The sequence below is a fragment of the Oncorhynchus keta genome, chromosome 32 (genome assembly GCF_023373465.1).
Source record: "Oncorhynchus keta strain PuntledgeMale-10-30-2019 chromosome 32, Oket_V2, whole genome shotgun sequence".
Lineage (NCBI taxonomy): Eukaryota > Metazoa > Chordata > Actinopteri > Salmoniformes > Salmonidae > Oncorhynchus > Oncorhynchus keta.
The window spans coordinates 3,451,950-3,474,184 of NC_068452.1; the positions used below are offsets into that span (position 1 = coordinate 3,451,950).

At 42.8% G+C, this 22,235-nt stretch overlaps 2 protein-coding genes across 9 annotated transcripts in view; one reads left to right on the top strand and one right to left on the bottom strand.

The window, feature by feature from the left end:
- LOC118364821 (phosphoinositide 3-kinase regulatory subunit 5) overlaps positions 1 to 15,437 on the bottom strand; it is a 27,292-nt gene extending 11,855 nt beyond the window's left edge. For 2 of the 6 annotated variants that reach the window (XR_008088366.1, XM_052490349.1), the window contains exons 1-6: positions 15,398 to 15,437; positions 15,019 to 15,132; positions 2,886 to 2,998; positions 1,888 to 2,003; positions 1,577 to 1,645; positions 1,336 to 1,474 (exon numbers count right to left, since the gene is read on the bottom strand). Coding sequence is in view for 5 of the 6 variants with exons in the window: in XM_052490349.1 (XP_052346309.1) it covers positions 1,336 to 1,474; positions 1,577 to 1,645; positions 1,888 to 2,003; positions 2,886 to 2,998; positions 15,019 to 15,132; positions 15,398 to 15,405 (559 nt within the window). In the remaining variant the exon portion in view is untranslated. Of the gene's footprint in view, positions 1 to 1,335; positions 1,475 to 1,576; positions 1,646 to 1,887; positions 2,004 to 2,885; positions 2,999 to 13,501; positions 13,736 to 15,018; positions 15,151 to 15,397 lie in introns of those variants that run through there. The other 4 variants (XM_052490351.1, XM_052490350.1, XM_052490353.1 and 1 more) reach the window with 4 other exon arrangements.
- Positions 15,438 to 15,500: 63 nt separating this feature from the next.
- LOC118389589 (netrin-1-like) overlaps positions 15,501 to 22,235 on the top strand; it is a 100,934-nt gene continuing 94,199 nt past the window's right edge. For 2 of the 3 annotated variants that reach the window (XM_052490356.1, XM_052490358.1), the window contains exons 1-2: positions 17,848 to 18,114; positions 18,398 to 19,463. In XM_052490356.1, coding sequence (XP_052346316.1) covers positions 18,449 to 19,463 — 1,015 coding nt within the window. In that variant the 5' untranslated portion in view covers positions 17,848 to 18,114; positions 18,398 to 18,448. Of the gene's footprint in view, positions 15,648 to 17,847; positions 18,115 to 18,397; positions 19,464 to 22,235 lie in introns of those variants that run through there. The other variant, XM_052490357.1, reaches the window with a different exon arrangement.

Below are 22,235 nucleotides of genomic sequence, written 5' to 3' on the forward strand. Positions count from 1 at the left end.
GGAATTTTTACTAGGATTAAATGTCAGGAATGGTGAAAAACGGAGTTTAAATGTATTTAGCTAAGGTGTATGTAAACTGTATGTAGATATCAATAATAAATGATATCCCTGTAGACTACACCACTGCTGTCATTCTTACCGCCAAGCGTTTATTCAAGTTGGATAATCTTTGGATGCCGACAGCATTCGTACCATTGGAACACATTGCTTGGACTGTGGCCTACGAAAGCCTATTCTTGCTCTTTTCCCCACGATCCATCAAACACATTTGGTGTGTCATCATAGTGATCTCGGACTTCTGGTCAGACTCGCTCAGGTGGAACAAACCTAAAATGTGCCCCTTTTTTCAATGCCGATTTGAACGTCATTGAAAAAAACAGAAGTGTCAAATATTTTTTTCCGCAAACATCCTTTCTGAATTTAAAAGTAATCCTTAAAGTAACCATCTAGTTTTTCAAAAGTAATCTGTACTCTGAATACAATATTTTTGCTGGTAATGTAACGGTTTACAGTTATAGTTTTTTGTTGTTGTTGTAATCCCTTACATGTAACTACATGTAATCCGTTACTCCCCAACCCAGGTAATGTGTTGTATTGGATGTGCCCCAAACATAATTTATATTCATGACAAAAAGTGAATTGCTCTGCTACATTTTTTGTTGCAAACAGGATGCATGATTTTGAATATTTATATTCTGTACAGGCTTCATTTTTTCCCCCACTCTGTCAAGTAGGTGGCGTAACAACAATGTTGTCCATGTCAACTTATTCTGTGATTTGTTAAGCACATGTTTAACTCCTGAACTTATTTAGGCTTGCTATAAATAAGGGGTTGAATACTTAATGACTCAAGACATTTCAGCTTTTCATTGTCTATTAATTAGTAACATTTCTAAGAACATAATCCCACTTTGACGTTGTGGGGTATTGTGTGTTGGCCAGTGATAAAATAAATCTTCATTTAATCCATTTTAAATTCAGACTAACACAACAAAATGTGGAAAAAGTCAAGGGGTGTGAATACTTTCTGAAGGCACTGCACTTGTGCGTTTCATCTTACTGTTTTATCTGTTTGTGTCACTAGGGGGCAGTCACTGATCATGGGTGACTGAGCCACAGTACATGACATGGGGTGTATTCATAACGGAAAAAATGTTTACCGTTTAAGAATCAAACGGAATCAACCTAAACACTTGTTGCCTCGCAAAAAAAGGAAGGCTGTCTTACACATGTCTGTTTTTGACCTCATCAATGAAGTAAATTAATAGTTCAAAAACCCCATAGAAGCATGGATAGTTAGAAAACCTAGAGTAGCCCACGTCTTCCCATGTTTACCTGGGGCCTTGAGCTCCTGGTGTAAGGTGGAGAGCAGTCCTTTACACACACTACAGTAAGGCTCTGGCCAAGTCAGGAAACAGCCAAACACCTCACAGGCCTCCTCCAGCAGCTCCGTGGCAGGGGGACAGAAGGGGGTCTGCAACCAGAAAAACACCTAGTTACAGGTCACTAAGGTTGGGGTTCTTGTGTTTGGTTGATTCATTCATTGATTGATTGATTGATTGATTTGATTGATTACCTGTAACAGAGTGGAGGTGAACATGATAGCGAGGGGAGCCACAAGCTCATACTGACACTGATCCTGGACCTGCACACACATACAGAGATCCAAAAGTTAATTCACATGTCCACACTTCACAGTTTCAGTTCTCAATTCCCACCACAAGGTGCCATACTGCTCCTAATCACATACTGTAGATCTCATCTACATTCTGTAGAGGCGTGGGGTCATCATGACATGTGACCATAAGAATCTAGGTCATAGCAGCATCCTAAGTAGAGGAGTTATGATGGCCTCTGCCCTTTCAGTAATGACCTGTGACCCCTCACCTCTCGGGTCTTCCTGAGGACCTGCTGCAGGAGGATGAGGAAGTTCTCTGGGTCTCTCTTCACCAATTCCTCCAGACTCCAGCGGTTCATCGACTGGCCCGCCGAGCACATCAGGACTGAATCCCACACACACACACACACACACACACACGTCACATCAGAGGCCACATTGTGCAACATGTTATGAATATAGAATATGCAGCTTCCCTGAAGGGTACACAATGTACTTCGAACAAATTAATAACGTCATTTCAACACCGATGTGGCAACAAGGTACCTCCTGAAAATGTGATGTATAAAACCACAGTGTGTATGTAGGTGTATGATATCTGACACAGTTGGTGTTGCTACGCTCTGCTACACAAACCAATCCTACCCCCTCACACTACCTCATCATACTTTCAGGTCTATGTCACCAGGGTCTCTCTCTCTCTGTGTGTGTGCGCACACACACACACACACACACACCACTTCCGCCACAGCCATAGTGTCAACGTTGATACTTCCTCTAGCGCGTAATTACACTCCACTGAGTTTTCAACAACAGACAGACTCACTAGGCCTACTGGGCTTCAGATATACCGGTCACCACGAACAGTTCTGGTGTTCAGAAGTTGAGAAAGAACAATTTACGGTCAGTGTGATCCGACTGATGACGGAGGGAGGTTTTCCGGCGGAGGTGTTGACATGTGGCTGGACACTTGAAATGTGAAACGTTTCAGGCTTTTTGATATTCTGTGACACCACACGTAGAAAACGTCCCTACAGTTCGGAACAACACTATGACATGAACTACATGCAACGGTGACAATGAACAGGCCTGCTGTCCATATCATGTGAACAACCATATTGTGCCTTTCTTAAAGAAATAAAGCACTGCATGTCTCAAGTGAAATACACTGGGAATCAAATTCCCTGAGAATGAATAAGAAGTCACCAGCGAAGAGATGAAATACACCCGCCCACGTCCGACCCTGCTCAGCCCAGATGAGGCTTACCGTTCCAGGGTTGTGGCGCCGTGGGGCTGGGTCTGAGCCCATCCAGACATCGGTCCAGAGCATGCTGGATCCGGTCCTCAGTACACGACGTGTGCTGCATGTCTTCTCCCGGCCTGGAGTAGAAGAGAGGGATAAGAAGATAAACATCACACCTCTCTCCAGTCATCCCTCCCTTTCCGTGAAAGCATATTAGACTGTCATCAGATCAAGGAAGTAAACACCGGTCCAGTTTTGCATCTTGGTATACATCGCAGGGGACATATGAAAATGCCCTCATGAGTTCTGTGGAAAAGCCACAGGACGGGAGGGAATTTCAGGGGGATGGAGAGATAAACAAACAGTTATTCTATTTTCTCTTCCTGCCCGTCGTATAGTTTATTACATTTCTATGGCCCTTCATAGGCATCGCCCTCATCTGTGTTCCTGGGAATCATATAGAGACAATAGGACCTTGGGCTTCCTGATGTTAGGACGGACAACAAGGGCATGTTCAGTAGAAACCAAACGATTTGAACATGTTTTGAAACAGAGAACATGAACTGGTATATTAAAAACAAATCTCATTTTTCGGCTTCAAAATGTTTCTGTTTCACGCCTGTTTCGACCCAGGTGTTAGGATCTATGGTTGGGCTTTGTTTCAGTCGTGTTGTAATTGTGTTGAATCTCCTGTTATGCATGACAGGATGAGGGTGTTGATGTATAACAGGCAATTTCACTCTCAATCACAGGAGTTTCACGTTTCAGTGATCCAGTCTCTGCATCAACGTAATAAGATCCAATAACAGTCACATTAATAAAATGTACATTATCTCCTCAAAACTACTGGAGGCGGATTCATTTTCTGTCTATTACCATAATAACTGGTAGTCATTTGTTCATAATTATGTAATTGAACTAAAAATGTCTAATCGTTTTTCACAACAATCTTCAAGTAACGTCGGTGACATGTGACTACCTCACCACTTGATAACGTACAGTGATAAGTACAGTAGCCTACTGTATGAACGTGTTGACCGCACATTGATCAACAGCCGGACGTTTTTTTGGTCATGACACAATCTGCAGATGTCTCAAGAAAGGCCTGTGAAAATGACTGTCAAAGTCATCAGTGTGTTGATTAACCCGCGACAGTAATGTAGGATCCTGGACATTCACAATAGAACCAGCTATGGTATTAGCCCGAGCGCCAATCTATTTGTGCCATCATGCCCAACTTCGTTTCACTCATTGTCATACCTTTATCCTGATAACAATAACAGCAGTAGGAGTTGGCAAGAGCACGAACAGATCTGGGACCAGGCTAGGAGTGTATGAATTGACTGTACACATTCTAAGATTCCAATATAGAGACATATCCAACGGTACTGTCCTCGGCGGAAGCCGCACTACGTGTTGTCCTGTCTTGCCCCACTAGGGAACTTCACCATGGGTTAGAGCCCAGGGTTGGGGTTTCCGACATGGACAGTGGAGCTTCCTTTGTTGAGTGAAAACAAACGTTTTTTTTTTTTTTCATAAGACAAGACACTTCAATCCCTCCCACCAACTGCAAGTGTTTGTATCCAATAACAGGCTCAAAAACTCCCCATCGAGACAGAGAAATCCCCTATAAACCCACTATAACCCACATGTGAGTGATAATGTGTGCCAGATAGCACCGCGCTGCATGTGAATCTGTGCCTATGAATGACTCACACAAATGCACAAAAAAAAAAGGTCAGAGGTGTGATCGCCATGGTGATTAGTGGTAATATCTCACCAAATTACGGTGAACGAAAAACCACCAGACACCTGCTCTGAGTGGAATTATGCTAATTCTGACCAACCGATGCGCATCTGGGAGTGTTCCTCACTGGCCTTACGGCGATACGAGTCTGTTTTTATGTTTCAGCTTTGAGTCAAAACAAGCACCACCTCATTTGAAGCCTTTCAAATCCAGGAGCAGGCTTCATTTGGGTCCTGGAAACTCAGCTTTTAAAGTAATGTTACAGGGGCCAGACCAAGCCAAGCTTTCTCAACCGGGTCATGCAGCTGCTGTTGAGCGAGGCAATGATGTAAATGCTCACGGTGAGAAGTCTCCCTATTTGTAAGTCTTGTGGGGGACTTTTCACAGTATTGACCACAGGACAGGAAACTGGCATTGTGTACAGATGAGCCTGGGACACACACACACAAATATACCACAGGAGGATGGTGGCACCTTAATTGAGGAGGACAGGGCTCGTGGTAATGGCTGGAGCAGAATCAGTGGCATGGTATCAAATACACCAAACACATGGTTTCCATGTCATTCCATTCTGGCCGTTAATATGATCTATCCTTCCCTCAGCAGCCTCCCTGACACACACACACACACACACACACGGAAGGAAAAAAATAAATAACACACACACACACACACATTTAACGAAGGAACCATGAGAGAGGAAGAGCATGTACATAATTCAACCATGATTTTCCAGCACCACTACACTTTCCATACAGCCTGGTTCTCAGCCCCCCGTCGCCCACGCTAAAAAGGTGTATTGTATCCCCAGACGTGTTATAGCCTGGTCTGAGATCTGTTTGGGCTGTCTTGCCATTGTTTGAGTTGACAGTGACCATAGGAGTTGGCAGGACAACACAAACAGGTCTGGGACCAGGCAAGACGTGTTACGAGCGGCACGGTCAGCAGGTGTAGGAAAGTTACTGTTTGATACTAACCGGTAAATGACCCACCGGTCATTGTGGAACTATACTGAGTTGGACACCGGCCAGGTGGAATGGGAAGGAACTAATAAGTCATATAAGGTCTGATGGTTGTATCCAGTCTCGGGTCAGATGTTGACTCTGGGTGTAATAAAGCAACTCTTACGATCTCATTTACAGTAGGACATTCAAGAGTGAGTCATCCACTGCCATATAATGGCTGAGTGTCGATGATTAACTTATTTAAATGCTTATGTAGTGGTGCGAATGCATTAAATATGGATTATGAATGTGTAGTGGAGTCAAACAAAACAAACAAGTGTTAAACATTTTCCAAACATCAGTGACAGTTGGATGTGTTCCACACTGTCGATGTAACAATAAGCATAGATTAAAAACGGGCTGTTCTAGACACAATTCTATTCAGGTATTGAATCATTCTGTTTACAATGGCAACTACTGAAATGATATGAAACTGTGGGCTTTCATAAGAGGATGTATGAATGTCCTCTCAAACGTCAACAAGGTCACTTCCACATTTTCAGCTGTTGCAACAGAGGTTAATAAGGAAAGCTGACTAAAAGTCACATGTCTGTCTCTAGGTGCCATGTCCCCGGTCTCTCCTTTGTCCTACATGTCACATATCATTTTGGAGTACCCTACACTCTTAAGAAAAAAGAAAAGAAAGTTGAACCCCAAAAATTGTTTGTTGACTGTCCCCATGGGAGAGCACTTTGAAGAACCTTTTTTGGTTCCATCTAGAACCCTTTCCAGAGGGTTCTATCTAGATCCAAAAATAGTTATCCTATGGGGACAGCCGGAGAACTCTTTGGGAACCCTTTTTTTCCTAAAAGTGTAGCATCTGCAGGTTTTCCACTAATCTCTGATCTCAACCCAAGGTACTAGCCCGACACAGCCGACCTCATCCAATTAATCAATTAGGTTCAGTTAGATCAACACAAACATTTGGGTCCCCGTATAAACCAAAATACTTGGATTGGAGTGCCACGATCAAGCCAACAAGTGAGTCATATTGAGCCTGACCGAACACAACCTTACTATTTAGTCTTATTGTCAGCAGATTTATAGGTCAAGCCTGAATGTGACTCAACCCTGGTGGAGCACCCTTGCACACAGCTGCGGCATGATGAAGGCCCTCAAGTAACCTCAAGTCAACAGTAACAAGATCTTCAGTTGCCGCTAGCCGGGTTGCCAGATCTGTGTATGCTTTAGCCAACTCTCCAATACAATGAACAACAGAAGAGTCAGCACAAGCAGATCTGGCAACCAGAGTAGCTTCCCACTCTGCCTGTACCCCCCCACAGAGATCCCATTAAATGAGTATGTAATTCTATGGTGCCCTTCCCTCAAAAACAGTGTTACAGCCATGACAACGAGCAACAGATCTGGCAACCAGGTTAGCCCTCAAATTTCTTCTCTGCCTCTATAACGCACTACCCTCAGACACAGTGTGAGACTCTTCCTTCTTCCCAAGTCTTTCCTTTCCTCTGGCCCAGCCTGATCACATTTCCAACAGCTTCCAAACAGGAAGATCTCCCCAGCCCTGGAAGGGAAGCAGGTGCCTGTCCATTGTTGTGGTGTGATCAGCCTCTCAGATAGACTCCCACAGACCAGGGAGGTGGTGGTGGTGGGGGGGGGGGTCGTCTCATTGTACTTTAATTGATAGTCCCATATCCCCATCCAATCTTCCTCTGTTGGGTTTAAAACACTAAAAGACCCCCTCCCTGTATCACCTTACCCTCCTTTCTCTCGCTCTCCACTGGACAACTGCATGAGAACCAGCCTCTTATGGTTTTAGGAAATAACAAAAGTTGAACAATAATACGATAATGCTCCACTGTAAAATGCTTCCTCTTTTGTTCAATGCAACTACCGGGCCAGCGGGTGTCTTTTGCACGTACAGGCCCAACCAGGTACAGTGGGATGCAGTGGCAGGGTATCGATGTTGGTAAAGTTCATTAGACTCTATGGTGGAAGTATAGAAGCGGCCACATCTGCAGTTACTGAACACTTTCAAATCGGACTAAAAAAAAAAAATTTTTTTCCCCCCCCCACATTAGAGTCCTTAGTGTACACCCTACACACATTTTATGATCAGGTTCATGACACATTTAGACAAGAAACAATAGATCCACAAGGTGGATGCGAGTTAGAACAACAGTGTCATTATACACGGACTTTGATCCTCACGTCCCCAGTAAAAATACATTTTGAGAGGGAGTGGACAATTATGCAAATATGGTCTGAATAGCATGATGTTGTTGTTGTTGCACTGGATGTTATGGACTACGAGCCAGGCCTGATATAAGACACGGCTACCAAACATCCACACCGTTTTATGTATATCCACATTTATAGCGAGACTGTCAGTTAGAATATCTTGAGCACATGATATGTAAATAAGGAAAATCAGTAAGGTGTATAATATTTGACGGCTCTTAACCAAAGCATTTGTGTATAATGTGCAATGTAGATATAGTATATGCAATGTGGAAGACCTGGGGGCGTGTTCAGGTGACATTCGGGTAGAAATATGTTTAACAAAATATGTAGAACCAAACATGCCTCTCCGACATGTGGAATAAGGAATCATGTCAGCTCTATTCACTACATTTCTATCTGCCGCGTTCCACATTTGCCTCCTGAGCGTACCCCTGGGTGAGTGAGGTGTATATCATGTGGGAAAGTTCTGTGAAAACATAGATTCTGTAGATAAGACCGGTAAAGAGGTAAACAGGAAGAGAGGTTGTGCAGACCGTACTGCATGGCGTTTTGATGTGAGTGCTAACCAAACGATCTTGTCTGCTAAAAATGGGTGTTGCCGCTTTCACTAGTGCTTGGAGATAGATATAGGGAGGTAGGTGACTTTCAATCATACGCTGAAGAGCGGCAGGTAGCCTAGCGGTTAAGAGCTTTGAGCCAGTAACCTTAAGGTTTATGATTCGAATCCGCGAGCTGACTCGGTGAAAAATCAGTCGATGTGCCCTTGAGCATGGTACTTAACCAGAGTTGCTCTGGGTAATGTTTGAGAAATATCTTTGGTTAATAGTTTGCTAGGGTTACAAATATTCTCAGTGCTCTCAATAGACTGAAACCTAAAACAGAAACACACTTGCACATCAAGAGCAGGTTGTTAGAAAGTGCATTTGGAGATAGGAAATAAAGTATCCTGTTTCATTCTGCCAGCACCATAAACCAGTGGATCCACGCTGATGACTGGGATATGGATTAAATAGTTCCTTACTATAATTATTTGATAAACTGCAACACCCAACTGCAGAGGCCATTTCCCAATCTTTGACTAATCTTTGAGCAAAACACAGAGCAGAAATATGCATGACTGTGACAGACTTCCACATCTACAGTGCACTCGGAAAGTATTCACTTACCCATCTACAGTGCACTCGGAAAGTATTCACTTACCCATCTACAGTGCACTCGGAAAGTATTCACTTACCCATCTACAGTGCACTCGGAAAGTATTCACTTACCCATCTACAGTGCACTCGGAAAGTATTCAGACCGTTACAGCCTTAATCTAAAATGGATTAAATGACATTTTTTTCCCTCATCAATCTACACACAATACCACATAATGACAAGAGCACAAACAGTTTGGACATTTTTGCAAATGTATTAAAAATACTTTATTTACATAAGTATTCAGACCGTTTGGCATAAGACTCAGAATTGAACTCCGGTGCATCCTGTTTCCATTGATCGTCCTTGAGATGTTCCTACAATTTGATTGGAGTCCACCTGTGATAAATTCAATTGATTGGACATGATTTGGAAAGATACACAGCTGTTTATATAAAAGGTTCCACAATTGACAATGCATGTCAGAGCAAAAACCAAGCCATGAGGTGGAAGGAATTGTCGGTAGAACTCTGAAACAGGATTGTGTCGAGGCACAGATCTGGGGAAGGGTACAAAAAAAATGTCTGCAGCATTGAAGGTCCCCAAGAACACAATGGCCTCAATCATTCTCAAATGGAAGAAGTTTGGAACCATCAAGACTCTTCCTAGAGCTGGCCGCCCGGCCAAACTCAGCAATCGGGGGAGGAGGGCCTTGGTCAGAGAGGTGACCAAAAACCTTACACTCTGACCGAGTTCCAGTGTTCCTCTGTGGAGATGGGAGAACTTTTCAAAAGGACAACTTTCTCTGCAGCACTCCACCAATCAGGCCTTTATGTTAGAGTGGCCAGACAGAAGAAGCCACTCCTCAGTAAAAAGGCACATGACAGCCCGCTTGGAGTTTGCCAAAAGGCACCTAAAGGACTCTGACCTTGAGAAACAAGATTCTCTGGTCTGATGAAACCAAGATTGAACTCTTTGGCCTGAATGCCAAGTGTCACGTCTGGAGGAAACCTGGTACCATCTCTACGGCGAAGCATGGTGGTGGCAGCAAGTGGGGATGTTTTTCAGCGGCAGAGACTGGGACATTAGTCAGGATCGAGGAAAGATGAGCGGAGCAAAGTACAGAGAGATCTGTGATAAAAACCTGCTTCAGAGTGCTCAGGACCTCAGACTGGGGCAAAGGTTCACCTTCTAACAGGACAACAACCCTAAGCACACAGCCAAGACAATGCAGGAGTGGCTTCGGGACAAGTCTCAATGTCCTTGAGTGGTCCAGCCAGAGCCCGGACTTGAACCTGATCAAACATCTCTGGAGAGACCTGAAAATAGCTGTGCACCAACTCTCCCCATCCAACCTGACAGAGCTTGAGAGGATCTGCAGAGAAGAATGGGAGAAACTCCCCAAATACAGGTATGCCAAGCTTGTAGTGTCATACCCAAGAAGACAAGGCTGTTACTGCTGCTTCAACAAAGTACTGAGTAAAGGTTCTGAATACTTTCATATTTTTCATAAATTTGCACAAAAATCTATAAACCTGTTTTTGCTTTGTCATTATGGCGTGTTGGTGTGGAGATTGATGAGGGGGGAAAAAACAATTTCATCAACTTTAGAATAAGCCTGTATAAGTAACAAAATGTGGAAAAAGTCAAGGGGTCTGAATACTTTGCGAATGCACTCTAAAACCTTTAGATTAGTGGTGCATCACATCAACACATAGTTATACTGTAGGTGACAGGTGGGGTATTAGAGTATTATAACTGTGGTCCTCTGTGGCTTGGTTGGTAGATCACGGCGTTTGCAATGCCAGGATTGAAAGTTTGATTCCTGTGAACACTTGTTTGAAGAATGTATGCATGCTAGACTAAGTCGATTTGGATAAAAGCATCTGCTTAATGATATACAGTGGGGAGAACAAGTATTTGATAACCTGCAAAATCGGCAGTGTTTCCTACATACAAAGCATGTAGAGGTTTGTAATTTTTATCATAGGTACACTTCAACTGTGAGAGACGGAATCTAAAACAAAAATCCAGAAAATCACATTGAACTCGTTACCTGTATAAAAGACACCTGTCCACACACGCAATCAAACAGACTCCAACCTCTCCACAATGGCCAAGACCAGAGAGCTGTGTAAGGACATCGGGGATCAAATTGTAGACCTGCACAAGGCTGGGATGGGCTACAGGACAATAGGCAAGCAGCTTGGTGAGAAGGCAACAACTGTTGGTGCAATTACTAGAAAATGGAATAAGTTCAAGATGACAGTCAATCACCCTCGGTCTGGGGCTCCATGCAAGATCTCACCTCGTGGGGCATCAATGATCATGAGGAAGGTGAGGGATCAGCCCAGAACTACACGGCAGGACCTAGTCAATGACCTGAAGAGAGCTGGGACCACAGTCTCAAAGAAAACCATTAGTAACACACTGTGCCGTCATGGATTAAAATCCTGCAGCGCACGCAAGGTCCCCCTGCTCAAGCCAGCGCATGTCCAGGCCCGTCTGAAGTTTGCCAATGACCATCTGGATGATCCAGAGGAGAAATGGGAGAAGGTCATGTGGTCTGATGAGACAAAAATAGAGCTTTTTGGTCTAAACTCCACTCGCCGTGTTTGGAGGAAGAAGAAGGATGAGTACAACCCCAAGAACACCATCCCAACAGTGAAGAATGGAGGTGGAAACATCATTCTTTGGGGATGCTTTTCTGCAAAGGGGACAGGACGACTGCACCATATTGAGATGAGGATGGATGGGGCCATGTATCGCGAGATCTTGGACAACAACCCCCTTTCCCTTAATAATCGCATTGAAGAAGGGTCGTGGCTGGGTCTTCCAGCATGACAACGACCCGACACACACAGCCAGGCCAACTAAGGAGTGGCTCCGTAAGAAGCATCTCAAGGTCCTGGAGTGGCCTAGCCAGTCTCCAGACCTGAACCCAATAGAAAATCTTTGGAGGAAGCTGAAAGTCCGTATTGCCCAGCGACAGCCCCGAAACCTGAAGGATCTGGAGAAGGTCTGTGTGGAGGAGTGGGCCAAAATCCCTGCTGCAGTGTGTGCAAACCTGGTGAAGAACTACAGGAAACGTATGATCTCTGTAATTGCAAACAAAGGTTTCTGTACCAAATATTAAGTTCTGCTTTTCTGATCTATCAAATACTTATGTCATGCAATAAAATGCAAAATAATTACTTTAAAAAATCATACAATGTGATTTTCTGGATTTTTGTTTTAGATTCCGTCTCACAGTTGAAGTGTACCTATGATAAAAATTACAGACATGCTTTGTAAGTAGGAAAACCTGCAAAATCGGCAGTCTATCAAATACGTGTTCTCCCCACTGTATATATAAAAATGGTTTGCATGCATACTGTATCCATGCAACCAACACATGCTTATTCATCAACTTCCTCATTGTGTATTAGAATAATGACAGTACAATCACAGGGTGTCTAAAAATAAGCCACCAAAATGCTGCTTGGTGGGGGTCTGCAAGTTTACTTCCTTGTGTGTCAGTGACATTATTTTGACAGCCCCTTAGCCTTCCCATCACTACAACATAATCTACCACAAACAGTTGGGTTTATCGGTGTTGTTTCTGATAGTCAGTCACATTTTAATTGAGCCATTTGTGGAATTTGCAACTAACCAGAATACCCTATCACCAGAACTTTAACTATCCTTATTACGATTTTATTTATTTTGTTTACCTTGGCAAGTCAGTTAAGAACAAATTCTTATTTACAATGACGGCCTACCCCGGCCAAACTCTAACCTGGATGACGCTGGGCTCAGTTGTGCACCGCCCTCTAGGACTCCCAATCACGGCCGGTACAGTCTGGAATCGAACCAGGGTCTGTAGTGATGCCTCTAGCACTGAGATGCAGTGCCTTAGACCGCTGCGCCACTCGGGAGTCCCATAATACCCTTTTCTTACACCCCTGGACCAACCGCCAGCCACAAACTCGGAAACACAAGCATTGAGGAAATGATATGACACTTGGGCATTGGTTAGGTTTATTCGATTGGCGAGTCTACTCCCAGGATTAGTGCAAACACAAAATGTTCCCTTCTCAAATGTATGGAACCAGTATTTTCTCTGTTTGCAGTTGTGGGCGCAATGGCAACTAGAGATTTGCAAAAATAAGGCATCGTCCACAGATGAAGACAACTGACAATACTAACTCATATCCAAGTTCAAACGTCTACATTTGAATATAATTTAATTTTGAATGTCTGAGTCTGGAGTCAGACACTTCAGTACTTTACAAAAAGTGTCCAGACGTTACACTTCTGAAACGTTTCTATTGCCTATTATTCTGGATTTAGGCTCCAGTAATGGACCTGGGTTCGAGTCCCAGGCGGGGCTACCACCTCCACCAAATTCCCCCTTAACCCTCAACCTTCTGGCCCGAAGCCCAGCGCACCATCGACTGTGCCACAAAAGCATGCATTGTGAAAAGACAATAGCCTTGCAGGCTTACAACCACAGACAACGCACCAGATCCCCTTTAGGAGACAGCCCACTAGTTCTCCACACGGCTTACCTGCTGTTATCGTCCAGTAACATCCATAGCCTTTCGGTGTTAGTTTGTGCGAAAGCCCCTCAGGTCCAATGACACCAATCCCACTGCCATTCATTCACAAGAGAGAAGAGGGGGAGCGCAGATGAGCCACTAGTGCTGTGCAGGGCTCCAGAGAAACAACAGCTGTAGACTACCACAAGTCACAGTAGCCACAGTAGTAGTAGTAGTGGAGATATAGTCCCTGTACACGCAGAGGGCTTGTGTCAAACAGGAAGTGAATGAGAGAGGTGTATGTAAGCACAATGAGGAAGGCAGATTGTGGGTGTCTGTTGGCCTCCCTAAAGGAAGTAATTTGTCTCGTTTGTTTGTTTCCCTGCTATTTTCATGACTAAAAATGTGTTACATTGATTTTGAATGTTGGGCTTTGATCTTTCAATTTCTAGTTTTGACTGGCTGGGTCATTGATTTAATAGGATTGACCATCTTTATTACTAATCCCAATAGCATTTTGCCCCGTCTTTGCAAAGGTAGGTTTCACATATCTCTACCCGATACGCCGATACACACCTGAGAGTTTGTCCAAGTTCAAGTTTATTCACATGACAACTGAACTCTGAATTGTGTGATGAATAATAAAAGGATACGAATAGAAAAAAACAACTACTTTTAGTTTTACACAGACTTTCTAAAAGGTTAATATCTACATAACAACGAGCCTATTTTGAAATGAAAAAATGGATCTGGGCTCATTGGAACAGCCACTGTTCCAGGTCCAATTCAGCAGTTCTGTCATTTTCTCTGCCAACTGTTTTCTTCTCACTCAGGGCAGCACTATTAGTCTCCCTACTTCCCCTGATGCCACTTTGACTGTGATTTGCATCTCATGTGTTACGGAAAATCCCTCCCCGTCCCCTCTCTCCCCCTCTCTGAGAGGGAACAGGACACGATGCATTAGCTAAAAACAATGGCAGTAAATAAACAGTAACTTCATGAGGTTCACAATGAAGGGGAATGTGAGTAGTTCCTGTATTACTCTGGGCTTGGGATGGATTACTTTATTCCTAACACTTTTTTTTATATATAGGCCCTACTCTGGAAGTCTGAAGTCTGATTACTATAATAGAAAGGTCAAAGGTGAAAATTATATAATTTAAACTGACTTTAAATGTGCATTTGAGTTATTGGGAGAAGAGGCTCAGTCTAATAATAAAGATGGTTCTCCACTTGCAATTCAACCAGTGAAGGCCACTATTGCACAGATGCCATCATGCCAATGAGATTGAATAGACCCCACAAAGTACAGTAGCCAGCCCAGTTAGCCAACCTTCAACAAGTGGTGAAACACTGCCACCTCCTGTTATGAAGTCATTAGACTACAGCAGTGGTGAGGACGTGGGTTATCACGAAACTTCCCTAGTTCTTTGACTGCTGCACATAATATCAAAAAGGTGCCATATTAATATTGGTCAATGTTGGATAAACAGCACTACATTGTCTCAACGTTTTAAGTTATTGATGATGATTTGGAACAAACGTACCAAGTTCCATCCTGTTCCCAAAAGATGGCGCTCTTTCCACAGCCTCGGGATATTAAACGTGCTACAGGTGCTTGACAAACAATGCAGAACATCAACTTCCCACTCCACAGCCATCTGAAGAGATAAATGGAATACGCAATAAATAAAAAAATGCTGCTGACATCATTGTTCTGGCAACCTAGTTATACGTTCCTGACAGCCCCTCAAGCATAGGTGTTAGCAAATGTCCATTAACGCGTGCCAAACAAATCCTTTTCCAGACGGGATCTTTGGTGGAGTCTCTTGCCCTTTCATTAGCAGCGAAGCAAATATAAAAACCATACCATATGCGAAATCATCGTTCCAATTTATAAACGGTAAAAATGTATGCTCTCCATACCTGTGCATTCCCACTTCCTGGTCAACTGTGTGCCTACACACGTGACCCATGACCCAAGATATAGAGCCCCATAGAGCTGTCATAATACCCATAAAACCTAGCAGTCAAACAGGGAAATGATTCCAATTGTTTTTCCATCACTCATTTTTCCCATAGGAAATTTTAGAAACACTTCAAATAAGGACTGTGTTTCATGTAGGCTTACCCTGGCGTGACGTTTTGATAACCATGTAAACGTCTCTTGGACAAGGTAACTTTTATCAATATATTCGGCTCTATTTACACTCAGATTTGAAAATATAATTTGCATCTAAGTAGACATCAATTCCAATTCATACAATACATGTATGTTACAAATTTGTTACTGGTTAAAATCCCTGACTGCATCTTTAAGTATACCGGAAATATGACATTATTTTCCAATAGTAAACGGCCTTGATGGGTTGATGGGATATCTTCATTTATCCATCATCTTAGAGCCTAGTATAAGAAAATGAAGTAAAAAAAATATATATATATTATACATTCTACACACAAAAACAATATTAGTAGGCCAAAATGGCTCCTAGGGTTATAACAGATTTATCAAGCTCTTGAACTCAATTTACAACAGAGAATTTGCTGATTTGAACACACTATTCTAGCGATAGAGCAGGCCTACACTGCAGGGCCTATTTGTAGGCCCTGCATGACTTAAATGTAAATGTAGTCCTTCCACACCGATCTCGACAAACCCTTTCTGTATGGACCTCACTTTGTGCATGGGGACATTGTCATGCTGAAAGAGGAAAGGGCCTTCCCCAAACTGTTGCCACAAAGGTGGAAGCACAGAATAGAATGTAATACATTGTAGAATGTAATCTAGAATGTAATTGTATGCTGTAGCCTTAAGATTTCCCTTCACTGGTACTAAGGGGCCTAGCCCGAACCATGAAAAACAGCCCCAGACCATTGTTCCTCCTCCACCAAACTTCACAGTTGGTACTATGCATTTGGGCAGGTAGCATTCTTCTGACATCTGCCTAACCCAGATTCGTCTGTCAGACTGTCAGATGGTGAAGCGTGATTCATCACTCCAGAGAACGAGTTTACACTGCTTCAGAGTCCAAGGGCGGCAAGCTTTACACCACTCGAGCCGACACTTGGCATTGCGCATGGTGATCTTAGGCTTGTGTGCAGCTGCTTGGCTATGGAAACCCATTTCATGAAGCACCCAATGAACAGTTATTGTGCTGACGTTGCCTTCAGAGGCAGTTTGGATCTTGGTAGTGAGTGTTACAACCCAGGAAAGATGATTTTTTTTTAACGTGCTACGCGTTTCAGCACTTGGCAGTCTCATTACGTGAGTTTGTGTGGCCTACCTCTTCGCGGCTGAGCCGTTGTTGCTCCTAGAGGTTTCCACTTCACAATAACTGAACTTACAGATGACAGGGCAGCTCTAGCAGGGCAGACATTTGAGGAACTGACTTGTTGAAAAGGTTGCATCCTATGACAGTGCCACATTGAAAGTCACTGAGCTCTTCTGTAAGTCCATTCTACTGCCAATGTTTGACTATGGATATTGCATGGCTGTGTGCTCGATCGTATACACCTGGTACCAAGGGGTGTGGCTGAAATAGCCGAATTCATCATTTGAGGGCGTGTCCACATACTTTTGTATATATAGTGTATTATAGGCGTAATCCCCAATGAAAAGGCTATGGAAGCATTACGAGAGATATAATATGCATAGTATTCACTGCATTTATTTTCTTCAACAATTGTGAAGTCAGAAATATCGAAAAAGTCATATTTTTATAGTGGTCTTGAGCAGTTTATAAAATATGCACAGAAATCTTATATTATAGAATAGGACACACTTTTTCGTTATTTGCACTTGGTTTCCATGAAGGTTTGATTATTTAAACTTTTGGAAAACTGATAGGCTTACCGAATGGGAAGAAAAAACATTAGGCATGCGTATAATACGCTTAATAACTCTTAACTGGCTCAGTCTAAATTATGAAATACAAATGCACCATAATACCCCAGAAATAACAATAATAATAGTACTACTACTACTACTACTAATAATAATAAATAGATTAAAAAGCATATTTTAACCTAATAAAAGGCTAATTCGACAAAGTCAATATTCATGATGAAATATAAGCTTCCATTTCGTTTAGCAATATAGAAACGGTTTTATATGGAAGCCTTGGGTTATGTAATCTACGTGATATAATCTACGTGATAATCAGATAAACTTGATCAGTTTGTTGTTCCTTCGCGTGGCACTTAATTAGCCGTATCTATCTTGTTATCGATAAACTACCAGTGGATGTCGTTGTTCACTCTTTTTACGCGGGAGTGTCACTCCTCAAGATGACCTCAAGCTCTGCAGACGCTCCAATCGTCTTTCACTTTCTCTACGGTCAGTGCGGCAGACAGAGATAGAGGAAGGAAGGAAGGAAGGAAGGAAGGGAGTGAGTGAGTGAGTGAGTGAATGAGAAAGACGGGCACACAGGGAGTGAAACAGACAGAGCGAGAGTAGCGGCTCTTACATCTAGACGCGTGTAGATATTTTGCTCCCGGAGATTCAAAATAAAACAAACAAGAACACAAAAGATCGTGCTTGTGACAGGACAGGCACCCGACCGAAATATTTGAATGACTTTTCTGCCTAGCTGAATTATTATTCCGAGGAATAGTGTCATATGTGGAGATTTCTTAACCTCGTAAGCCCATTTATTTCACTTAATAGGTGCATTATGAAAGGCTAATGTTATAAGTACATATTTCTTCTGACAGTGTGTTCATATTAATAACGGTTCAAATGATATTTTCTGTAGGCTTTTCATGTGATGGTAATCTATATGAAAATGTTATTCGATCTTATGTGCATGGTAAATTCAATTATCTATTGAGGTGTTGCTTTTCTATTTTAAATCATAGCTTTACATCTGCCGTGCTCTTTTGGACATCTTGCAAAAGTGTCTTATTTATTATCTCTCTTTTCAGGGAACGGCTGGTGTTTTTCAGCGCACGAGACACTGAAGAACAAGGAATACGATGCTAAGGATTTTGGATACCGTGGTCACTGTCGTGACCATTTCCTTTGTGGTAGAGGGGGTGCTCGGTGGCTATGGGGTGAGCATGTTCGCGGCGCAAACATCCCCCCCGGACCCTTGCTACGACGAGAACGGTAACCCGAGGAGATGCATCCCCGATTTTGTGAACTCTGCTTTCGGAAAGGAAGTCCGCACTTCCAGCATCTGTGGTAAAACCCCGGGTCGGTACTGCTTGGTAACAGAGAAGGGCGATGAGAGAAATAGGAACTGCCATACTTGCGATGCCTCGGACCCCAAAAAGTATCACCCACCGGCATATCTAACGGATCTCAACAACCCCCATAATCTCACATGTTGGCAATCGGAAAATTACATCCAATACCCCCAAAACGTCACCATAACACTGTCACTGGGCAAGAAATTCGAAGTCACCTACGTAAGCCTGCAGTTCTGCTCACCTCGACCCGAATCTATGGCTATCTTCAAGTCTATGGACTACGGCAAATCTTGGGTACCTTTCCAATACTATTCGGCCCAGTGCAGGAAAATGTACACCAAACCGAGCAAGGCCACCATTACCAAGCAGAACGAACAAGAGGCGATATGCACGGACTCCCACACGGACATGCACCCTCTATCCGGCGGTCTCATTGCCTTCAGCACTCTGGACGGCAGACCGTCGGCGCACGACTTCGACAACTCGCCGGTGCTCCAGGACTGGGTCACCGCCACGGATATCAAGGTGACGTTCAGTCGATTGCACACTTTCGGTGATGAGAACGAGGATGACTCGGAGCTAGCCCGGGACTCTTATTTCTATGCGGTGTCCGATCTGCAAGTTGGCGGTCGATGCAAATGCAATGGCCACGCTTCGCGGTGCGTAAAAGACAGGGATGGAAACCTTGTTTGTGAGTGCAAACACAATACGGCGGGACCGGAGTGCGACAGGTGCAAGCCTTTCCATTATGATCGGCCGTGGCAACGCGCAACAGCTAGAGAAGCCAACGAATGTGTCGGTAAGTCAAAACAGTATAATCTCCAAAAAACATCCAAATGATCTTTAAGCACTGCAGCAGTTTCTTCTCCACACAATGCCTGTATCACAAGCGAAAATACATTCGGCATAAATTGTATTATTGGGTGACTCTTGTTTGTACAGTCATGGGAGATTTGACTGTTTTTAAGTTTGGTAATGTTGGTATTGGTTGGTTGAGTTAATTGCTAAGGTGGACACTGCGCATTTGTCAGTTCTGTTGAAAAACAAAGATTCAGATATACTATAAGAGTTATTTGTATTGTCATGAATTAAAAATGGGATTATAGCACATCATATTACGCACTAACAAGTACACACGATTTTTACAAAACCTGTGTAATTTAGGTTTCCAACTCCAAGGCTCGAAGAAAAATGGCCTATCCTTTGTTGTGGTTTATATAGTTCTGGAAAACAATTTAAAATCCGTATTAGTATTAAAATGTTATAATAATAATAATCATCATTTTTATTATTATTTTGTCTCTTAAATTCATTTTTATAGTTTTAAGCATTTTATTAGGCTATGTCAATTTTAGTCTGATCAGCCCACGCTGTATTAATTAGACCATGCCTTCATTAAAACATGATACTGATGTGATTTGAAAATGTAGGCTATCAAAAAGAAGACTTGTATGGTTGTTAAAGAGGTCTGAATTAAGGATAAACCAAAACCACTGTTCGGCACGCCACAAAATGCACTCTCTTTCAATGAAATGATGTCGCGCGTCCATGCACATAAAAAGTCACATCTCAATTTGAAAACCTAAAAGCCCATTACCGCCATAGCTCAAATGGAGGTTTATAACAATCACCCACTTCAGAAAGACCGCCACATCACAATGTCTAATCATTCACCGCGTTGAAATGTTTCTCGTGGGGAAAACTGATGTACAGTTCCAACTTTATGGCTGCAATAAAGCGACGCACTGTCATTTATTTCAAGCGCATTTTAAACTGCACCACCACAGTAATTGAACAGACTTCTCTGCCCGTTTAATTATCGTTTGAATCCAAGTGAATTATGGGTCTAAATTACGTTAATTTATGTATCATAAAACTATTATAAAAATAGAAAAAAGTATATAAAAAAATCATTATTTTATCCCGAAACTATTATGATAAAGGTTATTGTTGTTATTATATCAAAAGAAATTGCCTTTTTAAAATTACATTTTTAAACATTACAATATGATTGTTTTCTTAATTGGAAACAATCTGCTAAATGTTAATCCACCTATTAAGCCTAATACTCAAATGCATGTGATATTATTAGGCAATCATTATTAATTACAACCATAACACGTTATCATTACAATTGTAATCATTCTAAATATTATTAGTAGGCTACGTATTAGTATTCATATGAGCCGCTTTGTATTATGTGCTGGTCTTCAACGATATCATCGGACATAGTTAATTCGTGTGAGTGCTTTAGGCCTACAAGAAGAAAAGGAACCGGAATCCATATCTACTCCGATCTTCAATGAACCGGCCCATTTAGATTTATGCTTCCCCGTCTGCCCCCATGAAGACTAATAAAGCACATAGAGGAAGTTATCACATCGTGCCTTTCAACACACTATTTCCAACAGCGAGGCTCAATCAGCTGCTATAGAGATGGAGACAATGCCGCAGCAGAATCAAAGATATGGTAGTTGCTTTTATTGCCAGACATGCCTAAAACCCGCTTAAATATAGTATGTATTCATGCTTAGATGAGGAGAGAGCGGGAGCATGCATGAGCTTGGTGAGAATGTGAGTGCTACTGGTTTAGATAAAGGATAATTAATTCTTGGAAAATTGTAGTCTGATATTGACTTGGCTGTTGACTGTTGACATTATATACGATTTTATCATGATGAGCGTGGTTAAAAGTTGTGATTATGGGTTGTTGATGTAAGCGAAGGGAATTGATTCCTTGTGAAACATCTCACCCTTTATAAGCCAAGTAACTGCCAGATACATGCATGCTATCGAGGTTAAGATGAGAGGTAGGCCTAGTGGGGGGTGGTTCTCTGAATACCTAAACGACTTCATCAACCGCATTGCTGCATACTCTATATCAACTCTGAAAATGTGCAGTGTTTCATTGGCACCAAACATTTATAATAATAGTTCAAGACTTATTAGGAATGCAATGTGTGTCTCAAGAGACATTGCTGATGGAAAAGATGATGGTTAAGGTGGATAAACCTTAATTTCTCACTGTAACCCATTGGATTTGCAATTTCATGGCACACATTAATTATCGCCCTACAGTGACAGGAGACTCCTTGTTTGCATCGGAGAGACCCAACAGTAAAGTGAACTGACTCAAACTCCAACTTTGTCTCTGTATTTCTATTTTTATTATTTTTATTTATTTATTTTACCCCCTTTTCTCCCCAATTTTGTGGTATCCAATTGTTGTAGTAGCTACTATCTTGTCTCATCGCTACAACTCCCATACGGGCTCGGGAGAGACGAAGGTTGAAAGTCATGCGTCCTCCGATACACAACCCAACCAAGCCGCACTGCTTCTTAACACAGCGCGCATCCAACCCGGAAGCCAGCCGCACCAATGTGTTGGAGGAAACCTTGGTTAGCGTGCACTGTGCCCGGCCCGCCACAGGAGTCGCTGGTGCGCGATGAGTCAAGGATATCCCTACCGGCCAAGCCCTCCCTAACCCGGACGACACTGGGCGTCGCCCCCACGGACCTCCCGGTTGCGACAGAGCCTGGGCGCGAACCCAGAGTCTCTGGTGGCACAGCT